The 23,197-nt window shown below is 34.7% G+C and overlaps 2 protein-coding genes across 5 annotated transcripts in view; one reads left to right on the top strand and one right to left on the bottom strand.

Annotated features, from left to right (window-relative positions):
• STK17A (serine/threonine kinase 17a) overlaps positions 1–4,392 on the top strand; it is a 37,697-nt gene extending 33,305 nt beyond the window's left edge. Inside the window, 4 exon segments of the mRNA XM_039849448.1 lie at positions 2,895–2,916; positions 2,918–2,932; positions 3,021–3,200; positions 3,651–4,392. Of these exon segments, the coding sequence (XP_039705382.1) occupies positions 2,895–2,916; positions 2,918–2,932; positions 3,021–3,200; positions 3,651–3,966 (533 nt within the window). The 3' untranslated portion in view covers positions 3,967–4,392.
• A 12,497-nt stretch (positions 4,393–16,889) lies between these two features.
• The window catches only part of COA1 (cytochrome c oxidase assembly factor 1), a 42,558-nt gene continuing 36,250 nt past the window's right edge, over positions 16,890–23,197 (bottom strand). For 3 of the 4 annotated variants that reach the window (XM_039849449.1, XM_039849450.1, XM_039849451.1), the window contains 2 exons: positions 20,509–20,585; positions 18,792–19,153 (listed from right to left, as the gene is read on the bottom strand). In XM_039849449.1, coding sequence (XP_039705383.1) covers positions 19,054–19,153; positions 20,509–20,585 — 177 coding nt within the window. In that variant the 3' untranslated portion in view covers positions 18,792–19,053. Of the gene's footprint in view, positions 17,094–18,791; positions 19,154–20,508; positions 20,586–23,197 lie in introns of those variants that run through there. The other variant, XM_039849452.1, reaches the window with a different exon arrangement.

Below are 23,197 nucleotides of genomic sequence, written 5' to 3'. Positions count from 1 at the left end.
ACCAGGTCTTGGACAAAGGGTGGCTCTTTAGACCTGGAAGTCAAGAAGTATGGATATCAGGTCATTGGCATCAGTGTGGAAGTTGCCTGGGGCGGTAACAGGCTGGTGAGGAGGGTGGGAAGGAGGGCATCTGTGTCAGTAAAAGCAATATGACCAGGGATGGAGAAGACTGTGTGGCCTGGGCCTGAGGGAAGAAGGATATTTCCCTGAAAGCAGAGATGTGAAATGGGTAGATAGGCAATCACCATTCTAAGAGGGCCTGGGGCCTAGGAGACCTAGGTCTCCTTTGAGAGAAGAGGATGAAAGGACTAGTCCTTGAAGTAGCTGAGGATGGTGGGAATTTATTTATGAGGGAAAAGTGATTCCAAAAGACAGAAAGCCAGGAAGACAGACAAGGTTAGGGAAAATAAAGTTGTTTATGATACTACAAAAAAAAATAATATGAAGTTTTAAAATAATTTTTTTAAGTTATATATTTATAACAGACCCTTAATTAGTTAGGCAACAAAAAATGTAACAGGCAGAAAACAGCCTTCAAAATTTTTGGTTTTATAGACTAGAATACTTAATTTTCAGTATAGTGACTGATACGCATCATGGCCCCTAAGTAAGTTTTAGAAATCTGGCTTACAGGTGCAACAGCCCAAATATTTGAGCATTGTAAACTAGAAGAAATACAGAAGACTGCAGAATGAAGGGCCAGGAGCTGAGATATAAATAGGTACAAATAGCAAAACCCTGAATTTTTTTTTTAAATGCTTTCTGTTCTTCAGTAAAGTCTAAATTTTCTACCAAGTGCTTTTTTCCCCCCTTCAATATATATATCTTATTTAAAAGTAGTACAAGCCCAATCCAGAAAAACTAAAAGTAATTGAGAACTATATAGTACAGAAAAGCAAAGGGACTCTCCTCACTTTCTTTCCCTGGCCAGCATTTTAAAGGTGAGTTGAAGTCTCCTTTCCGCATCCCCAGCTATTGTTATTTCTTACCCTCTCCCCACCACCCCCCATCTTTTGCTGGATGGTCTTTATTTTTTTTAATTAATTAATTTATTTTAATTAGTTTCGAATATACAGTAGACATTTATATAGTTTATGAAACAATTCCCCTAATTGCTCCTTCTCTCCTCTGGTTTTCCACCTAGACAATATATTAATGCTAACTGCATTCCTTATGCTGTGCTCCCCATCCCCGTGTGTATAGTCTTTATTTTACTTCTTCCCATTCAGTGATTTGGATGCTAAGCATTGTTTTAAATTTCCTAGTATTTTTTTAAACTTTAAATAATATTCATAACCTGTTTCTCAACTCAAGGATTTCAGGTATTGAAGTTGAGGAAATTAGCATACCTAACATTTCCTTCCAACTTTTTCTTCCCTCATATTCATGTGTGTGGGGAGGGTCTTGTTCCCACCAGTAATTGTTATGCGACTTTTATTTTTTCCTAGAATTAGAACATTTTTATTCCCTTTTTTTATGTTATAATTATCACATTTTTTAGTTTTTGATTTGTTTTTATATGAATTCAGTACATATTGCCTGCCTTTTCATAGTGTAGCCTTCCTATCTGTGTACTTTTAATAAAAATCATCTTTTGGTTGACTCGATTGTATCAATAAGTAGATTTTTCTTTTCAAGGAGGTTTTTCATAAGTCCTTACATATTTGAGAATGTCTTTCTGTTACTGGGGAGTCCTGGAACTCCCTGTCGTCAGTTCTTGACATCTGACAATGAACTGAAGGCAAACAGACGCCCAGCAATTTGTAAGCAAGCTAGTTTTATTGAAAGCAAAAGTACACTTCTCAGGTGGGAGAGTGGGCTGCCGAGATTGGTCAACCTCGAAGATAAAGTATACTCTCAGAACGAAAAGAGGGATGCCAAGAGGTCAGACTCAAAGCCTCCTGCTTAGGGCTCTTTTATTCTGCCTGCAAGGCTTTGGTCCTCCCACTGTTACTGAAGCCCTTCCCCTACAAGTCTTGACAGATAGGTTCCTTATATAACCTTTCTGAGCTTGAGTATATCCATAATACACTCAATTTGTCCATAGGGAATTAAAGCTGCAATGTAAATTTATTATAATGATCATATAATGAAGCAGAGGTGAATTCTAGGTCACACCAGCTCTCTTTCTGCACGTGCCTATGTTGGGGAATGTTCTTATCATTGCCTCACTATTGTGTCAGGTCTAACAGTTAAGTCAAGACTTAACTGGCTGCCCTGGGGAGGGCCCTTAGTGTAACTCCTGTCTCATTTCCATTGCGTTTATGTGTGACAGCAGTTTAGTTAAATTTTATCACAGCATATTATTCTTTCAGATTTATAGATGCACCTTTGTTGTGTGTGATGCACGTTATCTGAGGATGTCCAATTTTTTTTAATCTCGGTGACTGACTTTTTGTTAACGGGAGGACATTTTAAAAGCTGACCCTAGCTGCGACATAGAGAATAGATCAGAAGGGCAGAACGAGTGGGAATCAGAGGGGAAAGTGCTGTGGACTTTGGTGAGAGCTGTGGGAAGAAGAGCCATGGATGGCATTGAGATAGATTTAAAAGCAGTAATGTCTTAGATATGATGCTTGATTAAATAGAAGGTATAGGAAGATAAAGGTGTTAAAAGTTATAAGTTTACATTGCAGTATTTATGCATTCAAATATTTTAACAAAACAAGGACCCAGGAATGATGGGTGGAGGTTTGAAAAGTAAACAAGTTAATTACACACATCTAGTTAAACTTTACAGTAATACATATTAATTTGATTTATAATGTTAACTCATTTTAGCCCACACCTAACAGTGGCTCAGTTTCTAATGAGTATTTTTTTTTTTATCTAAAAGAGCAAATTAGCAACTTTTTTTCACAAAGCAAAATGTTTTCTTCTGTTGCTGATACCAGCTCTTGAAATTCTTAGTTATGATGGCAACGGATATGTGGTTAAGAGTTATTTATGAAAAACTGATCAAATTAGTTTCAACAAAAGAATATGACACTAACTTTTCTTACATTTTCATTTTGATTTAGGAGCATTGGAGTGTTAACATATGTCATGCTTACAGGAATATCACCTTTCTTATGAGATAATAAACAAGAAACAGTCCTAAACATTTCACTGGTGAATTTAAGTTATTCTGAGGAAGAATTTGATGTTGTGTCTGAGTCAGCTGTTGACTTCATCAAGACACTTTTAGTTAAGAAAACTGAGTATTAGTTAACTTGATATTTGTCAATTTTTGAGTGATTGCCTCTGAGCAAAAGTTTAATAACAAACACCAAAATGAAGACATCAAATGCAGACATAAAACTAGATGAAACCTTTGGCTTTTTATATCTGTTCAAAGAAAAAGTGACAAAAATTAAAATGTTTTTAGAAAATATGAACTGCACCTCAGTATAATAGATATTTTCTGTCTGTTTTTGGTCTTCTAAAGGGCTTTTCGGAGATTTACTATTTCTTTAAAATATTATTTTTCAACATTGTGAGGAATGGCATTTGCACACAAATGCCAAAACTTCTAGTTTTATTCAGTAAGATTTTTCCACCTCTTCATACTTCCCAAAATATAATACAATAAATATAATACCTTATGCTTTAATTTATAAGTGAATTTTAAACTATTTTGTCTTAAGTGTAAAATGTGTATCTTTATACAGAGATCAAGCCACTGCTGAAGAATGTCTAAAACATCCATGGTTGACAGAGCAGTATTCAAGGTCTTTCAAGGTGAAAGGGCCATTAGATGAAGCAAATGCCATCTAAGGTGATTTTGTGCCTGAAGTTAATTCAGATACTTGGCAACCAGAAATCAAGGAATTAGTTTTAACAGAGGAATTAATTACAGTTACTTCATTTTCTTTAGGACAATGCAGACAGTCTGAAAAAGAGAAAATGGAGCAAAAGGCCATTTCCAAATGATTTAAATTTGAGGAAACTTTGCTACAAGAAATTCCAGGAGAATTTATCTGCTGAGCAGTATTTCCCTTTAGAACTTACTTTAAGATTTGTACATTGAAAACAATATTATTTATGGACTCCTGGCCAGATGGTACATGTACTGAAAGTGGATAACCAGGTATCAATGATGTAAACTGAAATGACTTTGTCAAACTTGTGGAGTTAGATCAAATGAAGCCAGATTTAGAAAGTTGCCAACCAGTAGGTTTAATGAGTCAAGTTACACATTTCAGTGTTATTTTTAAGAGAGGAGATGTTTGAACCTTTATTTCTAAATCCGATTTCTCAAGGATGAGAATTTGTATACAAAGATATCTATTCACTTTCTTTAAAATACAAGTAGAAGTGCCCAAATTAACTTATTTGTAAATCTATTCTGCATTATTCATATGTGTATATCTGCTTATATGTATGTTATCTTTACTAAAATTGGTACTTTTTCACTTTGGACTTTTGGGGGAAGTGAGATTTTAATTTAAATAGATATCTTGCAAATTTTTGAGACCTAGAATAACATCTATAGTTTAATGATGCCTTATTTTTAGATTTTATTACTGACTTATATTGACTTGATTTGGCTTCTCTTATCTCTGTTTTTGCCTAATGCTTGTACCTATCAGTTAAAAACCCTAATTTTTTTTCTTTTCAACGTCACTAATGAGAATGGTGGTGATTGCTTGTTATTCACTTAATTTTGGTCACTTGCAAGTGGTAGTGTGATCTGATCAACATAATGGTTGCTTTGGTTAGTGAAAAGACACCATTATGTTGTTATTGTGAATAAAATTTCCCAGAGCGAGGGAAGAGATACAGAACATATTCATGCAGGCCATCAAGTCTCTACTTCTGTTGAGTTTCTTATTAGCCCTCAAGCTACAGTAGGAAAAGTTATGAAATGCCAAAATATTTATAAACCTTTACTTTGTTCATAAAAAATTTGACATTGGACCTCTGGAAACTTTTGTCCCAAAAAGTTTTATTAGAATATACTCAATAGAATTTAATTTGCTTAGGATTGAACACTTAAGTTGTATCAAGGTCCCAATGAAAAGTAAATTTCTGTTAAAAAATAGAAATGTAAAAGTGTATGCTGTATAACTGAAAGAACTGAATACCCTTCTCACACACAAAAAATGTTTAAGAGTCCTTATTTACCTTTGATTAGGCTCAGGGTGATAAATATTTGAATATAACTTGTCTATACACATCCTATGCCCTTGCATGTGCTCTGTACTGTGAATAACTCAGACCCATCACTTCAGCCTGCTTAGGGTATCACACAATGCTCTCTTCCTAGCATTTGACTTCTCAAATGTCATAATTATGACAATGACAGTGCTAACCATCTGTTTTAAAGTTTGTGCAGTGTACTGTGCTAGACATTTACACACATAGTCTGTAATCACACCCAGCCTTGCCAGATGAGCTTCAGAGTCCCTGGTATGGTTCATATACCATCAGATGAAATTAGGCAATTTGATCCATCGGGTTGCACTGTTTTCTCACTAAATTGGCTTTATTTATACAGTTTCTTAGAAACTAGCATTTCTAAACAAGCTCCATAAAGAGGTAGAGGAAAATCTGCCACATGGCAGTTTTCATTGAAAACACATAGCCACAATGGTAAGCCTAAGTCTTGAAAGAAGTATAATGCAATTTTAGGCAAATATTTATAAATATCTCTCTGACAAAAATAGATAGGGATGAGAAAAATAATACACTATTTAATGACTCATTTTTATACTTGATAGATTTATCCAGTATTAAAATCAGAGTCATTTGGACAACATTTATATTTTTTCCAAACCATTTTATATTACACTCATAATAAACACATTTACTATAATTACTATATTTATTTAAAAAAAAAAAAAGACCTGTTTTCTTTCATCTGGCTACTTTGCTCTTTGCAGTATGTTGCATATTCTCAGCTGTTTTTGTGCCTTGAATTTAGAGTTGTATAGTTTTTTTTAGAAGCACTTATACTTGTAAAGATACATTTACACTTTTTGGTTCAAATGACATAAAGAGAGCATGAAGAACCTTCACAATATTGGACCAAATAAAATCTTTCTATTAATGACTTAGCTCTATAGTTAAAGCTGTTGTTAATTTGTCCTTTTAACAAGGTTACAAGGGACTAAACAGTACTATTGAGTTTATTCATAGTTTATAAATCCAGTTTTAATTATAATAAAATTCAACATTATAATATTTTAGCTTAATGAGAATTTTTATGAAATATGCAAAATGTATGAGTGGTTTTAGTCAGTTGGGAAATTGTTTTAATGTTGTATTTTGGTGTTTTCACATGAAAAGTTGGAGAAAATGTCTTTTCTAGTCAGATGCTAATTGTCGTCTCAAACTTTTCCAACTGACCACAGTTTGGAAGAAAATTATTAAAGAAAAGGTTATAAAGGTCACTTGGAGAACATTGAACAAGAAGTAAATTACAGTCCTAGTAATGTAATGGGGTGGTGTGTGACTCAGTCCATGGAGGCCTAAGCAACATCGATCTATGGACTCCAACATAGATCACTTTACATAGGTGCAAAGGGGATTAGCCCGAGGCAAATTAATTTTAGGAAGTGAATACATTTTAAGCTCAAACTTGTCGAAATTCAAATTAAGACTGGCAAAAACAGTTAAAATTGTTCAAGATCATTTACCGCATAATACCTTCAGTTTGTTGCAGATTTAAAAGAGCTAGATTAAAAACCTTAATTTTAACCCCAAGAGTCTTTTAATCACCAACTATTTTGTTGTGGAAAAGGGAATATTAATGCACAAATAACGAATTGTACAGATTTAAATCTATACTAGACTATTAGGCTTGACAAATGCATACACTACTTTAACCCTACTCCTGTTGTTACAGTTTTCCTTATTCTCAAGTTTATACAGATGGAATACTTTCTGGCATCTGGCTTTCACTCACTATAATGTTTTTAAGACTCATCCATGTTAGTGCTTATATCCATAATTTGTTCCTTTTTACTGCTGTGTTGTATTCTTTGAATATACCAGTTTATCCATATCTCTGTTCATGGACCCCTGGACTATTTCAGGTTTGGCTATTATGAATAAAGCTGCTATAGATATTCTTGTCCGGGGATTTTTTGTGGACACATTTTCATTTCTCTTAGATTAAATGAGTAAAATTGCTAGGTCATAGGATAGATGTATAGTTAACATTTTAAGAAACTGTTTTCCAAAGTGATTGTACCATTTTCTATTCCTGCCAGCAATATATGAGCAATCTTGTTGCTTCACATTCTTGCTAACATTTAGTGTTGGCTTTCTTTTTCATTTTAGCTATTGTCATGGGTATGTGGTGGTATTTCATGGTGGTTTAATTTGCATTTCCCTAATGACAAATGAGGAATACTTTTTCATGTCCTTTTTTTCTTTTAATTGGACAGAGTTGTGATAATCCTTTTATATATTTTGGACACAAGTCTTGTCAGATTTATGTTATAAATATTTTTTCCCACTCTGTGGCTTGTCTATTTTATCTTATCGTTAATATTCTCTGTATCCTGTATTCTCTGTATCTTTATTTACTCCAAAGTCATGAAGGTATTATTTTTTTCTTTTTAAGCTTTATAGTTTTAGCTGTGATATTTAGGTCCATGAATCATTTTGAATTATTACTTTTTGTGTAGTGTTAGGTAGGGGTCAAATATTTGTTTTCCATATGAATATTCAGTTGTTTCAGCACCATTAGTTGAAGATTTTCCTTTTCCCACTGAATTGTTTTGGTGTCCATGTCTAAAATCATTTGACCATATATCTGTGGATCTCCTTGTGGACACTCTTCTGTTAATCTATTTGTTTTATCCTTTTGTCAGAACTTTATAAGTCTCAATGTCCAGTAAAATAGGACTTCCAATTCCCTCTTTTTCAAGATTGTTCTTTGTTCTATGTCCTTTGCGTTTCCAAAGATATTTTAGAGTTGGCTTGTCTATTCCTACCAAAATCACCCTCTAAAATAAAGACTTGTGAGATTTTGATTGAAATTCATTGAATCTATAGATCAATTTGATTTTAACAATGACTCTTCCAATCCATAAACATAGTGTTTCCATTTATTTATTTCATTTTATTTTTCTCAGAATTATTTTGTATTTTTCAATGTAGAAAGACCTTGTACATCCTTTGTTAACTTTATCCCTATGTATTTTGTTATTTGATGCTATTGTTTTGGATTCTTTTTCAGTTTGTTTTTTTTTTTATCAAATCTTCCAATGATCAATTTTAACACAGCACATTGTGTTTAAATAGGCCTCTGTTACAATTTATATAAAAATGAGTCTACCTTTCTTTTGAAACTGTTTAAAATCTTAGTCTAGTGGTAATAGTGGGAATGTCTTGCTGAATTGAAATTCATAGTAACAAAATTGGGAAAGAAAAATATATACCTTCCTCAAATTCTCTCAAAGTAGAGATGATGTAATGGAATCTCAGAGGGAATATAGTAATCCATCCCCCTTGTCTATGGGGGTATACATTCCAAGACCTCCAATGGATGCCTCAAACCACACAGATAGTACTGAACCCTGTATATAATGTTTTTTTCTTGTACATACATAACTATAATAAAATTTAATAAATTGGATACAGTAAGAGATTACCGACTAAGAGATTAATAAACACGATTATAGCAATATACTGTAATAAAAGTTATGTGAATATTCTATTATTAAAATAAGAATTATTTGAACATAAGTACTGCAATACCAAGACAGTTGATCTGATAACTGATCTGGCTTCTAAATAACTAATGGGTGGATGGTGTATACAGCATGAATACACTAGACAAAGAGATGATTCATGTCCTGAGCAGAATGGAGCAGAATGGCAAGAGAGTTCATCATGCTACTCAAAATGGCATGCAGTTTAAAACATGAATTGTGTTTCTGGAATTTTCTATTATAAAGTAGAATATTTCTGGAATATTCTACTTTTGGACCACAGTTGACTGCAGATAAATGAAACTTCAGAAAGCAAAACCATGAATAAGGGGAGACTACTGTATGTGATTTGCATAACCTTTACAGCTACTGGCAGAACAAAGGATAGAATAATTCAGCTTTCCTGATTGTTAGTCAAGGCCTTTTACCTCAGTAGATTCTACTTTGGCTACATTTTAGTTAATGTTCATAACAATAATTTTTAAAAACTATTTTTTTGATTTTGGACAGTTTTTTTTTTTTTTTTTTTACTAACTGGAAGATAAGTAACCTGAAATTAGGCTAATGTAGAGGTCAGCATACAATGGCCCTTGCTGCCTGTTTGGTAAATAAAATTAGGGGCGGGGGGAACATAGCCCATTCATTTACATTTGTCTATGGCTGCTAACACTACACGGTTGAGTAGCTGCAACAGAATCCTTATGGCTTGTACAGCCTAAAATAGTTATTAACTGGCTCCTTATAGAAAAAGTTTGCCGACCCCCAAGTTAGTGTAATCTATTTGAAATGGAAATTTCCTATTTAAAACCAATATTGACACAATCCTTTGGGGAGCAGTTCATTTTACATGGCAGAATAATCTTTTGACTTTGATTGCATTCTTTTTTATAAATTTTATTAAAATAGGTGAGGGTTTTATTAACTAAAACTAAACTATTTTACTAAATATGTTATCAACAGTAATGTAACAACTTTTTACATAAAAATGTTCTCAGTTTCAATATACTGTGATGGGTTTCCATGAAAATATTTAATTGTTTCTATTATTAAAATGGCCAGCTTTATAATAAATTGTGAGAGAAATGTACCTAGAAAAAAACAAATCATGTTTAATCCTCAGAGAGCTGGAAATTATTCAGAAGGGGAGGATTACCACCTCATCCCTGCCATTTTGAAGTAGCATAATCAATGTCCCTGTTCTACACTTTTAAAAACATTTTATTTTCAATAATTATAGACTTATAGGGACTTGGAAATGCAGTAAAGATACATCTTAGATAAGTATAGTACAATATCAAAACCAGGCAATTGACATTAGTTCAACAAGTGTGTATAGTTCTACACCATTTTTATTACATGTAGATTCCTGTAACTACCTCCACAATTAGGATACAGAACTATTTCATCCCAGCAAAGATTAGTTGATGTCAACATTTTACCAGTTTAAGTATATTAGACAATGTTATACATTTTGTTTCTACCATCAACCAATTCAGAAAACTCAAGAGAAGGAAAGTCTATAATATTTACCCATATTTTTGCTCTTTTCATTTTTCTTCCTGAGGTTCCAAGGCTCCTTTAAAAAAGTAATTGTTTCAAGAACTTCCTTTAGTCATCCTTTTAGGGTAGGTCAAATCAAGCAACAGATTATTTTAGTTTTTAATTGTCCGAGAATGTCTTTATCCCCCATTCCTGAAGGATAATCTCAACAGATACAGAATTAGGAGTTGACAGTTCTTTTAGCACTTGAAGTTTTTCTTATCATAGACTTCTTTGGGTTCATGCTGGTTGGATTCACTCAGCTTCTTGAATATATAGGTTTATGTCTTTTGCCAATTTGGGATAATTTCAACTTATTTTTTTCAAATACTTTTTCAGCCCCAACTTCCTCTCTTCTCCTTGTGGGATTCTGATGACAAGAGTGTTAGATCTTTTTGTTATAGACCAATTGGCAGTATTTTCAGTCTCCTTTTTTTGTTCAAATTAAGTAATTTCTATTTTATCCTCAACTTGCGGGTTCTTTCCTTTGTCCTCTCCATTCTGCTGTTTAGCCCATCCAGTGAGATTTTAATTTCATTTGTATTTTTCAGTTCTAAAATTTCCATTTGGTTCTTCCTTCTATTTCTTTGCTAAGACTGTTTTTTTCCTTTATTTTTTCAAGCATGTTCACAATTGCTTATTGAAGCTTTTTAAAATGATGGCTGCTCTAAAATCCTTGTCAGATAATTCCAACATCTGTGTCATCTCTGTATTGGTATCTGTTGATTGTCCTTTCTCCTTCAAGTTGAGATTTTCCTGGTCCTCCCTATGAAAGTGTGACTTTCTATTGTATATTGGACATTTGATTTTATGAAACTGTATCATTTAAATCTATTTTAGTAGGCTATCTCTGATACCACACTGATAGATGAAGTGGGGTTAAGTATTGTGCCTCCTCACTACTGCCAGGTGGGGGGAAGATTCAGCTGATTTTTTTTCCATATTTTATTATGATCTCATAATCATTTATAAAATAATCAAATATTCTCTCCAATTTTCAAAACCACATTTATTCCATTCTAAGTATTTAAACACTCTGAACTCAGGATTTATATTCTGCTCCATTAATCTGTCATTTATTTCAGCGCATGTACGATATTCAGTTAATTTTTGTAGTTTTATAATGTTATCTGGTAATATAACCCTGCCCCAATGATTATTTCTCTCAGATTTTTCTTGGTTTTTAAGATATTGTGGTTAAATAAACATAACATAAAATTTGTCATTTTAACCATTTGAAATGCATAATTCAGTGGCATTAAGTACATTCAGTGCTATGCAACCACCGCCACTATCAGTTTTAAACCTTTTCCTCACTTCTAAAGAATATCTGTGCTCATTAAGCTGTCACTCCTTCCTTCTTCTAGTCCCTGGCAACAACAAATCTGCTGTCTCTAACGGATTTCATATAAGTAGAATAAGTACCTGGCACGATTATTGGCTTTATCAAAGATCACTTTATCAGTTGTTACAGATACTTTGAAGAGAGCCTATATGATGTAGAATTCTACATAGTTTATTGAAGTAATATCTAGAATCACATCAAGCTTTTGACATACAGGCATGGGGGGGGACCTCATTACTGTGGGCTCCATTAATACCATGGAGGTGAGAAAGCTTAATGGGGGTGGAAGTGTAGTCTCCCCAAGTGGTATCCACTGACACCATAGGCGGTAGGGGGACCATCAGGCAGGGATGAAAGTCCCAGCTACCCATGGGCCATTGCTGCTCCCACTCCAACGGCGGATCAGGGGACCCCTCATTACAGCCTAGTGAGGGAAGAAGTCTAGGAGCTGCACTTTGCCTTGCTGACAAGGGTGAGGCCATGGTTTTTTCTCTGGTGTTTGGGTAGAGTAGGGCAATTGCTGTGAAACTGCCTTTCAAGGCTGCCTCTTTCCTGGTCTTTTGGCTTGAGGGAGCAGCTTTTCTTGGCTTTTGTTGTGTTCTCATTGGTGTTTCTGGGCTGCTGGTTTCACCAACACACAGTCTGGGATAAAAGAGGCAAAAGAAAACCCAGGAAACTCACTTGCATTCCTTGGTCCTTAGCCAATCTGCCTTCTGTTCATCTTTCAGAGTTGTCTTATGTTTATTTTATATATGTCCAAGGTATACAGCTGTGCTTAGTGGGAAAAAGAGGGAGAAGTGTAGCACTACCTCCTACTTTGTTTTGAATAGTGAATTTCCTTAAAATGTGGTCCTACAAGTAGCTTTGTTTGTAGTTTGAAAAATGGAAGCAGTTTTTAAAATATTGTTTAACACAGATGAACTTTTATAACATTCCTTTTGAATTCCGGCAAACCACTAAGGACATGTTCTGTAATCACTTCCCCCCAACCCTGCAACTACAGTATTTAGTAGCAATATCAGAGTTAAGGAGTCATCAAACTGCTGGAAGTATGAATGACAGATATTTTAAATAGAGACAAAAGTTTTAAAAATCTCTAGATTTTTAAAGTTACACAAAATGATCCGTTGGCTAAACTTTTGCAATGGTAGTTAAAATAGTATAGTTTTCCCTCAGCAAAATTTTCAATAATGGTCTTTATTTGGCAAATATGGAGCCCATCAGTTACTAAATTCAATGTTAGGACTAGGACTAGGAATTAGTCGTCTTTTAGTTTAACCTATTAACTCTGGGACTCAACAAGAACAACTTTATCATAATTCCTGATGTCTGTAGAAAGGTGATGTTGTTAAAGTATCATCAATAAAGTAGATGTTTCAGAGTAGTTGTGATTAATTTGTGCTGATCTTGCCATCATCAGCTCTTATAGACAACATTTACATCTGTAAGGTAGCAGAATTTGAGAGATGGCTTACTGGTATAATTGGAACAAAGCTAATTGGGCTATATAAAAACTAAATCAATGGGGGCCACACAAACTGGGATATAGATTATCAACAATGCATTAAACGTATTATATAAAAGAATACATTATGTTCTTCCAAATAATCTGGTATATTTGACCCTTGAATAATGCAAGAGTTAGGGATGCTGCCCCCACTCTCATGCTATCAAAAATCCATGCATAACTTTTGACTCCAAAAACTTAGCAACTAATAGCATACTGTTGACCGGAAGCCTTGCTGATAACATAAGCATTCTATTAACACATATTTTGTATGTTACATGTATTATATACCTATTCCAATAATAAAGCTAGAGAAAAGAAAATGTTAAGAAAATCATGAGAAAAATACATTTACAGTACTATACTACATAATATATACTGTAAGTTTACTGTAAGACAATTGTTTACAAGATGAACTGCCTATCAATATTGTCCTGATACAAAACACTAAAGTTGTTATACATATTACTAACACTAGACATCAAAAATGAAAAGATATTGTGGAAAAAAAATCCATATTTATTTACAAGTATGATTCATGTATTGATAATGAAGTAGCAATAAGATTGCTTTATGGTAGCTTAGTATAATTGACACAACAGGAAGTGGCTATGAAACTATTACAGTAGTACAGTATGTACTATAGTTAATTCTATGCAGTTATGATAATACTGCATCTTCGCGTTTACATTACTGAGAATGGCACCATGTATGGTCTGTGTTTTTGTATATAATTTTAATTAATTTACTTTTTATGATAGATTTGTCTATATTTTATGGCAGTAAATGATAATAGACTGGTATCTACACATATTTCATGCATTTATGACATACCTTTTAAAAATTTTTGATATTTCTAGGCTTCCTGGTTCATCTGCCAGTTTTTTCAAGGTGTTGCACATTTCCAAAAAGTTTCCAATATATTTATTGGAAAAAACCCATGTATAAGTAGTTCAAACCCATGGTTTAAGGTTCAACTGTGTTTTACTTCTTTCTGCTTCTCTACTTTAAAGAGTGGAATCTACATGAATATCTTTCAGGGAAAATATCTAAGTTCCTAGTTTTATATGGTGAATGATTTAGATGAAATAGTTATGAGGGAATTTTCATGCCAACCAATACAGCAATGAAAGAGAAATTAAACGATTTGCTGAACTTTTTTAAAATGCTTTTATTCTGGTTAAAAAAAGAACACAAGATTCTAATAACCATCCTCCAGACTTTTACCACCAGAGTAATCTGAACCTAACCCCTGTGAGCAGTAAAAAACTCAGACTCTCCAAATGGTTTTCAGAAGCAAGGCCATGAAGTGCCCTGGAACATGTTCTCAAAGCTTCAGTTTTTGTAGATTAAAAACAAACAAACAAACAAACAGAAAACACAATAAGATCATCTTTAATATCAAAACTTATGCAGATGACTCATTCACTATTCTTTGCTTCCAAGTTCCTCTTTTGGGGGCTGAGATATTAAGTTTTAACTCAATAGTTTTAATTCTGTGATGGACTTAGCTACCTTCCTTCATCCCATGTTTAACAGAAATGGAAAACATTGTCTTTCCCTTTGAGATGCTAGTGGCCTTTAAGTATCATTTTTCAAAGAGGAGTATAATTCTATCACAAGTTTTTTAAAGATTCTTCCTACAAATAATTAATTAATTAAACAAGCAAGCAAATAAATATTTTTCCTGATTATGTTGTATCTTTCTTACTCTCATTTAAATCATCCAGCTGAAATTGGGAAGAAAAAAACTGTCATATGTAAGTAATCTGTCATCCAGCTTGATAAGGGATTATAGGGTGAATAAGTATAGACTTTTGGACAAGTAGCTTGGATTTACTATTAATTGTATATTTTATTTTTTGGTTTTAAAATAATTTTTATAACATTTTTATTAAGATATAATTCATATGCCATACAATTCACCCTTATAAAGTGTATAATTGTTTTTTATATTTAGAGTGTTCATCCAACTAGCACCTATAATTCCAGAACATTACATCATCCCAAAAAGAAACCCCATCCCCACTAGCGGTGACTCCCTAGTCATCTCTCCCTGCTTAATATTAAAAGCCTCCTTCTTTGTTATGTTTTTAAATCTTTCTGATCGAATTTTTCAAAATATTTTGTATAAACACCATATTAAAGCAAATCCCTTCCATAATTTCCTCCCTGACTTAGATGAAATTACTTGCTTTGTGAGAAAAGTCTGGGAGAGTCTATATAGATACTGGAGAGAAGGGAGATATTTTACCTGAGATGTCCTGATACTTATCTGATTTATCATTTTGAAAACTCAAGGTCTATGATAAGAATTCATGAAGGAGCATACACAGAGTTTTAGTGCCCTCATTACTTCGTAAAGAAGACTACACCTGAACTAATACTGAAAAGTTACTTAACATAAAAAAATGGACAATGTCGAAAATTCACAAAAGTAGAGAAACAGTGAAAGAAACCCCCATGTATATCCATCAACAGTTTTAACAATTACAATTTTGTCATCTACACTAATTGGCACGTTGAGTATTTTAAACCAAATCTCAAGCACCAAAAATAAATTTATAGTGAAAAAGTCGATACATGGTTCCCTCTGGGGGCAGAGCAGGAATCCCTGGGACTTGACTAGAAGAGAATTTTCTGGGGCAATGGGTGAAATGATCTATATAAAGATCCATATTATCTTTATGGATAATATGGATTACACGAATGCAAGCATTTGTAAAAATACATGGAATTGCACGCTTTAAGAATGATGCATCTCGTTGTATGTAAATTTTACCTTTAAATGTAACAAACATATATTGAATTCTACACATTTTTTTTTTGCTTTTTAGAGTTAGCAATTCCAGAACTGTCCTTTGTATATTCTAGACTTGAGCAAATCCATAAATATACCTAGGATAATATGAGCCAGATTTCCCTGTTGAGAAGTTACAAATAAGGAAAGTCTCAAGTGTGTGTGCGCATGCACACACACACACTGAATGTAGTTTAAGATTTCTTGGGGTTTATTTTTGCCACTAGGATATATCCCACCAAGGATGTTGAGTCAGAAGTGTCTTAAAGTCAGTGGAAATATTTCTTCTCTATGTTGTTTCAATATTTTTTCTTTGTGCTTTATTTTTAAATTATATGAAAACAAAATATCATGGTTTCAAAGTCAAAACTATAAAACAAGGTACATTCAGGGAGGTATAGTTTCCATCCCTATTCCCTACCTATATACCCTTGCCATTGTTTGCTTTTCCTTAAGGTAACTACTTTTTTTTTAGTCCTTTATTTTATTATTCGTTTCAAGTATACTACAGTACATTGTTTAGATATTTATATAGTTTATGAAAAGATCCTCCTGATTACTCTATCTCCCCTCTGGTTCTACACCTAGCCATTACATTACTGCTGACTGCACTCCCTATGTCATGCTCCCCATTCCCATGACCATCTATCAACTACTAATTTGTACTTCTTTAACCTTTTACCACTTCCTCCCAGTCCCCCCACTCCCCTCCCTTCTGGCTGTCACCAGACTGTCCTCTATATTTATGAGTCTATTTTGATTAGTTCCTTTTGTTCCTTAGATTCCACATATAAGTGAAATCATATGGTATTTTATCTTTCTCTGACTTATTTCACTTAGCATAATAACCTCTAGGTCCAGCCATGTCATTGCAAATGGTAGGATTTCATTTTTTGCACTTCTGGGTATTTATCCAAAGAGTACCAAAACAATAATTCGTAAAGATCTATGCATCTTTATGTTCATGGCAACACTATTTACAATAGCCAAGATATGGAAGCAAACTAAATGCCCAGCAACAAATGAAGTTATATATTCCATATATACAATGGATTATTCAGCCATAAAAAGATGACTACTTTTATTGATTTCAGTTACTCTTCCATTGTTTCTTTCTGAAAGAAGAAGCTAATATATATATACACAAGTCTTGGATGTTATTCCATTCACAATTCATTGGCCAAAGCAAATTACATGGCATGGTCATACCTAAGTTCAACAAAGCAGGGATGTATAATCTTCCCATAAAGAAAGGCACTGCAAGGGAAAGGCACCAAAATATTTTGTGAAAAATAATGCAATATACTACATATTTTATCACTGAATTCAGTTTATTAACATTTTACTTAGAATGTTGCAACATTCATAGGGAGATTGGTCTATAGTTTCCTTTATACTTTATAAAAATAATCTGAAAATAAAAAATGACTTATTACTGCAAGGTAACTGACAAACATGCATGGTAGCTAAATTTAAAAGGTAAGTGCTCTACAGTGGGGGAAAAATAAACTAATTTCTGCTTTGAAAGCTTTTTAATAACAAAAGACATTTAATACATGTGATCTGTGGTACCTGTGTCTGAGATATGTTTTTAATATTTTCATCTCTCAACTGTTTGCCCTGGATCATAAAATGCCACTGTTTTTCTGTACACATTCCTGACAGTACTTTCAACTCAGCAACTCTGCTGAAGTCAGCCAAAAGATGAGCCTGGACTATGAACAGGTTACTAGGGAGGCGAGAATCTTCTTGTGAGTAGAGACTGGAGGTTTTCCTATCACCCTTCTGCTTACTTCATGACCCCTATCCTACACCCCTATCATCAGGCCTCCTAAATATATATAGCATATTTTCCCCAGGAATCCCAATGAACAGTATAACTATTGCCTCACCTGTAAGACAGGTAATTGCTAAATATTCAGATTTTTCATATGGACAAACTAAAAACACCAAAATAGTCAAGTAGCCTAAGGCTGCTTGCCTTCAGAAAACCCTCTAAAGCTGCCGTCTATTGAGCATTTCCCTGACCCTTCAACTACGGCAGAAGACAGAGGCAACTATTTGTCAAGTTCTGGCTGTTTTATGTATACATATTTCAGCTTCATCTTTGCTGAATTGGTAAATGGAGAATGGTGGGAAGAAAGGTAGGAGGAAGTCAATAACAGAAAAACTGAACAAGTGACAATAAAATTTATGAGTTGAAAGGCATACAGTACATATTTAGCATGCTCTCTTAAACCTTTATTAACAGGAAAATCATATACTTATTCTCAAATCTGATGGCTAAAAGCTGAAGGCAAAATGCTAATGCTGGCATTCATACTAGAGCCAAGTTACCTTAACAGGACTTTGTTTTATTATGTTTTCAGCAAAACTATACACTGGCCAAACTGAATATCTTAGTTCTGGGGCATAGATCACATTTCCTCTGCTGAGACTTTTTTCATGTTGTTTTTCCTACTTGCAAAGCACTCCATCATGCCTGCTTTATCAGAATATTAGACTTCAAGGCCCATATGATTTCACTTATATGTGGAATCTAAGGAACAAAAAGAACTAATTGAAAACAGACTCACAAATATAGAGAAAAATCTGGTGACAGCCAGAAGGGAGGGGAGTGTGGGGGCTGGAAGAAAGTGGTGAAAGGTTAAAGAAGTACAAATTAGTAGTTGATAGATGATCATGGGAATGAGGAGCACAAGATAGTGAGTGCAGTCAGCAGTAATGTAATGGCTAGGTAGAGAGCCAGAGAGGAGAATGTACCACAAGGTACTTAATATGAATTCAGAGTAGAGTGACCAAAATAAAAGGCTGTTCTTCCTCAGCATCCTAATGTTCACAATTAAAAACCTGTTTAGTAAAACTTGTTCTTCTCCTTGGAGCTGAAAACTATGAGGGGGTGTGTGGGGAGTGGAAAAGAAAAGAAATGAGCACCAGAAAAAAAATCAACAAATCTTTTATTACTAATAGTGATTCCTTTTATTCCATTCTTTTGTACAGAGAACTTTGAAATAATTATAAATGTAATAGTCAACATTTCTGATTAAATAAAACTTCAATAGCCTTCATTGTCAAATTAGAATTATACCAAAATTACAATATGCCTGTACATACAATCATCCCTCTAGGTAGCTAGAAAACTGGCTCAAACCCATAGAGAGTACATGGTGATGAGGAAAAGCAATGCTTGGAGAAAACTGGGTCTTTTTGGTCACATTCAATCCTTTTTTACTTCATTACCATTTTCCCCACTGCGCTTGAACAAAGGAATCTGCTGACCATCCTTGAGCTCTAAGAAGACCTCCTGAAGGTGCCACCTGATAGAAACCAAAAGTATAGTCTCTAATCAAGGAAACATTAAGGCAGAAGACATGGTCAAAAGGGGGGGGAAGCAGTTTTTTGGAATAATGTCTTAAATGTCTATAAACACTATTTTATGTTAACATAATGTTTTGACATTATGTCAGTGTCAAACATAATATCAACATTATGTCAATGCCATCTCTGTTCTTGTTATTTAATTAGCATCATTGTCACGGCAAGTTTAACAACAAATTACTGATGGGAAAACTGTAGGGGCATCCGGAAAGAGAAGGAGCAGCTTATAGCCCATTTCCAAATTCATGTGGACCTTCAATTCTTGGCTGGAACCTGGCCAGCTCCTTCACCAAGCCCAGGTTCTGGAGTCAATGAGCCCAGGGGCAGCCTGTTGTGGGCTGCCTAAGGGCTGCTTGTGCCTTTTGTCCTGGGGAATTAAAACACATCCTGGCTGAACAGCAAACATTTCTGAGAACCTTCCCAGGAAGTGAGGTAATGTAGCTATTGGCACCTAGACAAGAAAAGCCAATTAATGGAGTGGAAAGCTTATATAAAAAATGTGTTGAATAATTCTGGAACAGGAACCCATTCCTTTATTTATTTGTAACGACTGAGGCAGTAGTGTTAGAAGCTGTAAAAAAATACCAAATTATTGTAGACTTACACTATAACTGCAAAGTTCTTCAAATTCAGCAGCATAAAAAATGGACAATTTTATAGATTGCATTGGATAAAATGTCTGGACTACACCAAGAGTCAAAGCACTGGCTTGATGCCCAGACCATGAAACTTCAAGCTTTGAAAAACTAATTCTTTTTCTTTTTTTTTTTTAATTTTATTATTAGTTTCAAGTATACATTGGTTAGACATTTAGCTTATAAACAATCCCCAATAGCTCTTTCTCTCCTCTGGCTGTACACCTAGCCATTACATTAATGCTAACTGCATTCCCTATGACGTGATCCCCATCTCCGTGACCAACTATTGACTACTAATTTGTACTTCTTTAACCCTTCACACTTTTCTCCCAACCTCCTAACCCCCGCTCCCCTCTGGCCATCACCAGATTGTCCTCTATATTTATGTCTGATTTTGATTAGTTTGTTCTTTTTCTTCCTTAGATTCCACATATAAATGAAATTATATGGTATTTATCTTTCTCTGTCTGACTTATTTCACTCAGCATAATAACCTCTGGGTCTATCCATGTCATTGTGAATGGTAGGATTTCATTTTGAAAAACTAATTCTTATTACTGCAATCATATAACTACAAATGAAAATGGGAATTAGGATTGTTTCCATCAGAAGGTTCTCCTCCTGTTCCCCCAAACCCATCCATTTTCCCATAATACCTCTTAAAGGGGCCATCTCTGGATGAGCCGACATAGAGATAGCCCTCTGACTTGGATCCAGAGACAGGAATCTTCAACTGGGGGTATAAAATGAAAAGATATAATTTGATATGTTGCTGTCCTTTCAAGAGATGACAAAATAAAGCTTTCTAGAGCTAACTGTAGACTATCCAGTGATTACCTACAAAATCAGGTTGTTTTCTAACTTAAGCCTAACTACACCTGTTTTTCCATTTGGCTCCGTCTAAATGTCCTGCCACTCTTTGAATGGTTTGGTGAGGTCAAGGGCAGTCCTCTGATTTGGCAAGGAGACTTTATGTGCCAAATTCAATGCTCTGAGTACTTGCAATGATTATTTACAAATCCACAGTTAAAAAGAACTACAGATACGTGACAACATGGATGAATATCAAAAACATACTGAAGTGAAGTGAAAGAGCATTACCCAAGAGAACATAATACATGATTCCATGTTCTAGAACAGGCTAAACTATGCTGGAAAAACTATCAGAAAAGTGATTGCCTCTGGGGGGCTGCAGTATGTGAGAGGGGACAAACTGGGAAGAGCATGAGGAAACTGTCAGGTGATGGAAACAGTCTACATCTAGATAGAGATTTGAACTGCATGTATTTGTTAAAATTTATCAAATAGGACACTTCAATTTGTACCTTTCACAGAATGTAAATTTTACCTCAAAAAAAAAAAAAAAAGGAACCATAAACAAATAATTAAACTTTAGTTAATAATATAAATGTGAAGTGTATGGATGTGGATGTTGGAAAATAATAACATGTGTTTATGGACAAATAAAGAAATGGCTAGATGAAAATAAGTATGGGATAAAGCAAAAAAGAACAAAATATTAATTGTAGAATCCAGGTAGCAGCTTTATGGGTTCCAAAGCATACATTCTTTTACTTTGCCTGCATGTTTGAAAGTTTTCATAATAAAACAGAAAAAAACAAAAAAAAGTTCACTATTTAAAAGGGGGAAATTATTACCAAAAAATTGGTATATACTTTGATCTGGACTATAAAGAGCAGGCCTTAAGGAAAATATGTGAAGGCTCCTTTGGGAAAGACAAAGAGTTTTTGGTTGGTTCTTTGGCACCAGTCAGCACAAGTTGGGCTCACACCATGTGGGCAGTACTACCTAGATGTTGCCATGCCCAGAACCTAGGGAATCAGCCTGAGAACCTCCGACTGAGCTGGTGGTAGGTGTTTGCTAATGCTCCTATTAAAAATATATATATATATATATATATATATATATATATATATATATATATATATATATATACATATATATATATATATTTAATGCAATATTTTTGTTTTTTTAGTAAAAATTAAAGACAGTTTGAGCCTTGTGAAGGGGATACAATGCAGTAACAAGGAAGCCTGTCATCAGGTACCTCCCAGGGTGATGGGCAAAGGTACTTTCCTGGGCTAAGAGATGGTATATCTTACCTACTCCAAACTGCCATCAAGAGAAAAAACTGCTTTGGCGTACACACATCCGCACTTTCTAAAATTCTCCCTTTCATTCACTTAAATACACTTTAAAAAAGACATACGTTTGGGATAGTGTTTCCATACCCTGAGTAGACAAGCAGTCACCTAGTCACACTAAAGCAATTCTCCAGGGTTCCGCTTTTGCCATCAAGCTACAGCTTTTCTCAGGGGATTATAAAATTAAGCAACAGAACATATACTGAGCATCTATGTACATCCAAAGAAAACAAAACAAAAAAAAGGGGGAAAGAAAAGGGCTAAAGTAAGTATGATTTTGAAGTATAATAAACACAGAGGGATCAATGTCCGAACTTGGAGCAGCTGTGCATCAGTGGGTCGATGAGGCACTTTATAGACTGTCCAGACCTTGCCAGTGAGTAAAGCAGGAGTACCTGGTAGACAAAGGTGCTGGTAGTTTGTGACTATTTCACACATACACTTGGGGAAAAAAATCCTTCAATATGACAACTACCTCATGAACAACTAAAGTTTTTCACTTGTAGACAAAATAAGGGAACTACAAATAGAGACTCTGGGGAAAATGGCTTGTGTTACATACAGGCATCCTTATAAACAGTTGATTGTAAAGGAAGTGCAGAATTCTGAGAGGCTGTCAAACATACTTCACAAACTGGAAGAGCAAAGGCTGGGGCAATAGCTGGCTCTGGGGCAGCAGGCCCTGAACTGTAACTGTGGAGTTGCAGTGTTCAGCCACAGAGGTCAATACCCAGCACCACGGCCAACACTATCATAGAGCTACCAAGGGCCCTGGACTGCAGGAAAGCTCAAGAAGAAGCCCTCTCAGAAGCAGCCAGATTGGGCCCACGTAAAAGCTGGGCCTAACCAGGTGGGGTTTCTCACTAAATCCACCATTGCCTCAATGACTCACTGGTTACCAGATAAAGGAACTGATGCTGCATCATCCTGCCCTCAGCAAAGGTGCCTGCAAGCTTCTTGAGCACCAAAGCAAGGCCTTATGCTCTGTGCTGGGAGTCACCATGAACAGCCAGACCCAATCCCTGGCCATTCCAAGTTTTTGTGCTTGCGGGGATCCAGCCAAGTAACCACAGATGGGAAAGCAAAGAGGAGCCACATCACATGGTGTGAGAAAGTTGGTGACAATGGAAATAAGGCTAAGTGGCACAGAGTGTGCACTCCATATATGTCTACTCCC

This window comes from Pteropus medius, unplaced genomic scaffold (assembly GCF_902729225.1).
Source record: "Pteropus medius unplaced genomic scaffold, Ma_sr-lr_union100, whole genome shotgun sequence".
NCBI classification, from domain to species: domain Eukaryota; kingdom Metazoa; phylum Chordata; class Mammalia; order Chiroptera; family Pteropodidae; genus Pteropus; species Pteropus medius.
The sequence above is the reverse complement of the archived record's forward strand: the minus strand, read 5'-3'. Positions and strand labels throughout refer to the sequence as shown.